The sequence below is a fragment of the Brugia malayi genome, assembly GCF_000002995.4.
Source record: "Brugia malayi strain FR3 genome assembly, contig: Bm_v4_Chr2_contig_001, whole genome shotgun sequence".
Classification (NCBI taxonomy): Eukaryota; Metazoa; Nematoda; class Chromadorea; order Rhabditida; family Onchocercidae; genus Brugia; species Brugia malayi.
In genome coordinates this window covers 9,655-14,170 of record NW_025062476.1, presented here as the reverse complement: position 1 = coordinate 14,170, position 4,516 = coordinate 9,655, and the positions used below count along the sequence as shown (strand labels likewise).

The 4,516-nt window shown below is 45.4% G+C and overlaps 2 protein-coding genes across 2 annotated transcripts; one reads left to right on the top strand and one right to left on the bottom strand.

Moving 5' to 3' along the window:
- Positions 1 to 545: 545 nt before the first annotated feature.
- Bm17440 (Uncharacterized protein) lies at positions 546 to 851 on the bottom strand (the record flags this gene model as incomplete). The annotated part of the gene is made up of 2 exons (XM_043077899.1): positions 546 to 767; positions 822 to 851. 2 exons carry the CDS (start codon positions 849 to 851, stop codon positions 546 to 548), a joined length of 252 nt encoding a protein of 83 aa, XP_042933833.1.
- A 211-nt stretch (positions 852 to 1,062) lies between these two features.
- Positions 1,063 to 3,645, top strand: Bm10033 (Uncharacterized protein; the record flags this gene model as incomplete). Its single annotated transcript, XM_043077898.1, has 3 exons — positions 1,063 to 1,110; positions 1,337 to 1,466; positions 2,603 to 3,645. The coding sequence occupies 3 exons, from the start codon at positions 1,063 to 1,065 to the stop codon at positions 3,643 to 3,645; spliced, it is 1,221 nt and encodes a 406-aa protein (XP_042933832.1).
- Positions 3,646 to 4,516: the final 871 nt, after the last annotated feature.

Here is a 4,516-nt window from a genome sequence, read left to right as displayed (position 1 = left end):
TTTTAAGTAAATTACTCTTAAAGCGTAAGGTCATCGAAGTTGGATTTGGTTGAGAAATGCATGGATGTAGATGTACTAAAATTTGAATTTCGTTATATCTTAAATTCGGCTTCACTTTTTTTCTAATTTTCTATTAGTTAATTGAATGTTTCTTGGGACGGTTTTTGGCCAATTTCTATTTTTGTTGTATTGCTGCAGCTTATCGTTGTCGTAAAGAAAATCATTTATTGCAGAATTCGTTGGCGATAACCTAGTAACTTATTTAGTGTTGTTGGCAATGTTGGCGAACTGTTATTGGCAATTATATCATCAAGGAAGATCTCGAAAAGAAGGAGGTTAGTCCATTTTTCATCTTTATGTTTAGCCTTTTTCCTTAGCTTTTTATTTTATGGTTTTCTGTACTTTTTTTATTGTCTCTAACTTGCATTTATGAATGAAATGTGTTATCATTCCGCCTGTGTATGGTATTGTTCTTTTGACGGACGGGGTTAATTAGCGTTGATAACGGATGGGCTTGATTAGTTTTTCTTTTTAAGTAGTTTTACTTATACATGTATGCGTATTTTGTAGTGATAAAGGGGATGTGTGTGCCCAGCCACTGTGTGCGCCCACCGGCCCGCTTTTGCCCTTTTCGGTATACCCTCATTGAGGGCGAACGGAGTGCCTGTACAGTACGGTTTCTTTTGATGTCTCTGTCCACCCGTTCGCTTCTCATATGCATAACCCAACTCACCCAGTCGATTGGTTCTATACTCCCTTAGGGTGGTCTATACAGTCCTTTTAAAAATGACCCGCGCCCTCCTGCACATTTCCCTCTTAACCTTATTGGGACAAAGGACTTCTTTGTCCATGTGTGCACACAGACAAAGGCGCAGACGGGGTGGCACACATATCGCCACATCCTCATCATTTAGTCATTCCTGAGCAGTCGGACGTGTCGAGCGGTTGGAGATTTTATTACTTCCTAGTACCTTCATTTAAGTGGGTTTGTAGGAGCAAAGTTTTTTTTTTTTTTAGATTATCAATTATTAAACTTGCACTGTATTATTTGCAGGAAACCTAATGGAAGGAAAAGACATCGAGCTTCCATTTGGTTGGGACCGCATGAAGGTATGTGTAATTGAACATGAATTTTGACATTTTAAATTCGATTTCATCTTCTCTATAATTTTTTATTAGCTAATTAAATGACTCGTGGGACGAATTGCGGCAATTTTATGTTTTTGTTATATTGGTGCACAAATTTGGAGATTTGGTTTTTTACTGATCTTGTATCTTTGATGTGTTCTTTGCTACATTTTGAGTTTCGTTGGCGAAAGCTTAATGACTTTTTCAGTGTTGCTGGAGATGTTTCACCTTGTTCGACGTCATGGTGATGTTGATATTGTGGTATTGGTACATTGTGATGGACCCCTTCGATTGGCAAATAGATCAACAAGCAAGTTCTCGAAAGGAACGAACACCAGGTGAGTCAGTTTTTCATTTTTGTATTAAGTTTTCAGTTATTTTCTTGTACTTAGCAATTAAATTGAGATGTTTTAGATATGTTTTTTTGTTAGGTTTTTTATTTTATGGTTTCCTATATTTTTATCGCCATATTTTTGTCGTTGTAATGTTTTTCTGGTGTTTTTTATGATTTTACTTGTGCCAAGTTAGCGACACCAAGTCTCGAAGGAATAGATAGGTCTCAGAAATGTGAGAGGAGGGATGCGTGGGGTACGGGAGACGACGGATGGGCATTGGGAAGGCGAATGCAGACGGGGGCGGGTCTAGGAATACGGGGAGGGTAACACTTACTCCAATAAGGTGAGGAAAGCGGTCGGACATTGGAAAGGGCAGGCGGGTGAAGGGATGCGGGCGTTTCTTCGGAGAGCAGGGGTGCGTAAGATACGGAAGATGGGCGGACATTGGAAAGTACAGGGCGGGTCTAGGAGTGAGTGCAGACGGGGTGACGCTTACTCCGCTTACACTAATGGAATTTTTTCTGTATATTTCCCGTGCTGATGAGGCTTAGGCTTAGGCTTAGGCTTAGGCTTAGGCTTAGGCTTAGGCTTAGGCTTAGGCTTAGGCTTAGGCTTAGGCTTAGGCTTAGGCTTAGGCTTAGGCTTAGGCTTAGGCTTAGGCTTAGGCTTAGGCTTAGGCTTAGGCTTAGGCTTAGGCTTAGGCTTAGGCTTAGGCTTAGGCTTAGGCTTAGGCTTAGGCTTAGGCTTAGGCTTAGGCTTAGGCTTAGGCTTAGGCTTAGGCTTAGGCTTAGGCTTAGGCTTAGGCTTAGGCTTAGGCTTAGGCTTAGGCTTAGGCTTAGGCTTAGGCTTAGGCTTAGGCTTAGGCTTAGGCTTAGGCTTAGGCTTAGGCTTAGGCTTAGGCTTAGGCTTAGGCTTAGGCTTAGGCTTAGGCTTAGGCTTAGGCTTAGGCTTAGGCTTAGGCTTAGGCTTAGGCTTAGGCTTAGGCTTAGGCTTAGGCTTAGGCTTAGGCTTAGGCTTAGGCTTAGGCTAGGCTTAGGCTTAGGCTTAGGCTTAGGCTTAGGCTTAGGCTTAGGCTTAGGCTTAGGCTTAGGCTTAGGCTTAGGCTTAGGCTTAGGCTTAGGCTTAGGCTTAGGGCTTAGGCTTAGGCTTAGGCTTAGGCTTAGGCTTAGGCTTAGGCTTAGGCTTAGGCTTAGGCTTAGGCTTAGGCTTAGGCTTAGGCTTAGGCTTAGGCTTAGGCTTAGGCTTAGGCTTAGGCTTAGGCTTAGGCTTAGGCTTAGGCTTAGGCTTAGGCTTAGGCTTAGGCTTAGGCTTAGGCTTAGGCTTAGGCTTAGGCTTAGGCTTAGGCTTAGGCTTAGGCTTAGGCTTAGGCTTAGGCTTAGGCTTAGGCTTAGGCTTAGGCTTAGGCTTAGGCTTAGGCTTAGGCTTAGGCTTAGGCTTAGGCTTAGGCTTAGGCTTAGGCTTAGGCTTAGGCTTAGGCTTAGGCTTAGGCTTAGGCTTAGGCTTAGGCTTAGGCTTAGGCTTAGGCTTAGGCTTAGGCTTAGGCTTAGGCTTAGGCTTAGGCTTAGGCTTAGGCTTAGGCTTAGGCTTAGGCTTAGGCTTAGGCTTAGGCTTAGGCTTAGGCTTAGGCTTAGGCTTAGGCTTAGGCTTAGGCTTAGGCTTAGGCTTAGGCTTAGGCTTAGGCTTAGGCTTAGGCTTAGGCTTAGGCTTAGGCTTAGGCTTAGGCTTAGGCTTAGGCTTAGGCTTAGGCTTAGGCTTAGGCTTAGGCTTAGGCTTAGGCTTAGGCTTAGGCTTAGGCTTAGGCTTAGGCTTAGGCTTAGGCTTAGGCTTAGGCTTAGGCTTAGGCTTAGGCTTAGGCTTAGGCTTAGGCTTAGGCTTAGGCTTAGGCTTAGGCTTAGGCTTAGGCTTAGGCTTAGGCTTAGGCTTAGGCTTAGGCTTAGGCTTAGGCTTAGGCTTAGGCTTAGGCTTAGGCTTAGGCTTAGGCTTAGGCTTAGGCTTAGGCTTAGGCTTAGGCTTAGGCTTAGGCTTAGGCTTAGGCTTAGGCTTAGGCTTAGGCTTAGGCTTAGGCTTAGGCTTAGGCTTTAGGCTTAGGCTTAGGCTTAGGCTTAGGCTTAGGCTTAGGCTTAGGCTTAGGCTTAGGCTTAGGCTTAGGCTTAGGCTTAGGCTTAGGCTTAGCTTAGCTTAGGCTTAGCTAGGCTTAGGCTTAGGCTTAGGCTTAGGCTTAGCTTAGGCTTAGGCTTAGGCTTAGGCTTAGGCTTAGGCTTAGGCTTAGGCTTAGGCTTAGGCTTAGGCTTAGGCTTAGGCTTAGGCTTAGGCTTAGGCTTAGGCTTAGGCTTAGGCTTAGGCTTAGGCTTAGGCTTAGGCTTAGGCTTAGGCTTAGGCTTAGGCTTAGGCTTAGGCTTAGGCTTAGGCTTAGGCTTAGGCTTAGGCTTAGGCTTAGGCTTAGGCTTAGGCTTAGGCTTAGGCTTAGGCTTAGGCTTAGGCTTAGGCTTAGGCTTAGGCTTAGGCTTAGGCTTAGGCTTAGGCTTAGGCTTAGGCTTAGGCTTAGGCTTAGGCTTAGGCTTAGGCTTAGGCTTAGGCTTAGGCTTTAGGCTTAGGCTTAGGCTTAGGCTTAGGCTTAGGCTTAGGCTTAGGCTTAGGCTTAGGCTTAGGCTTAGGCTTAGGCTTAGGCTTAGGCTTAGGCTTAGGCTTAGGCTTAGGCTTAGGCTTAGGCTTAGGCTTAGGCTTAGGCTTAGGCTTAGGCTTAGGCTTAGGCTTAGGCTTAGGCTTAGGCTTAGGCTTAGGCTTATAGGCTTAGGCTTAGGCTTAGGCTTAGGCTTAGGCTTAGGCTTAGGCTTAGGCTTAGGCTTAGGCTTAGGCTTAGGCTTAGGCTTAGGCTTAGGCTTAGGCTTAGGCTTAGGCTTAGGCTTAGGCTTAGGCTTAGGCTTAGGCTTAGGCTTAGGCTTAGGCTTAGGCTTAGGCTTAGGCTTAGGCTTAGGCTTAGGCTTAGGCTTAGGCTTAGGCTTAGGCTTAGGCTTAGGCTTAGGCTTAGGCTTAGGCTTTAGGCTTAGGCTTAG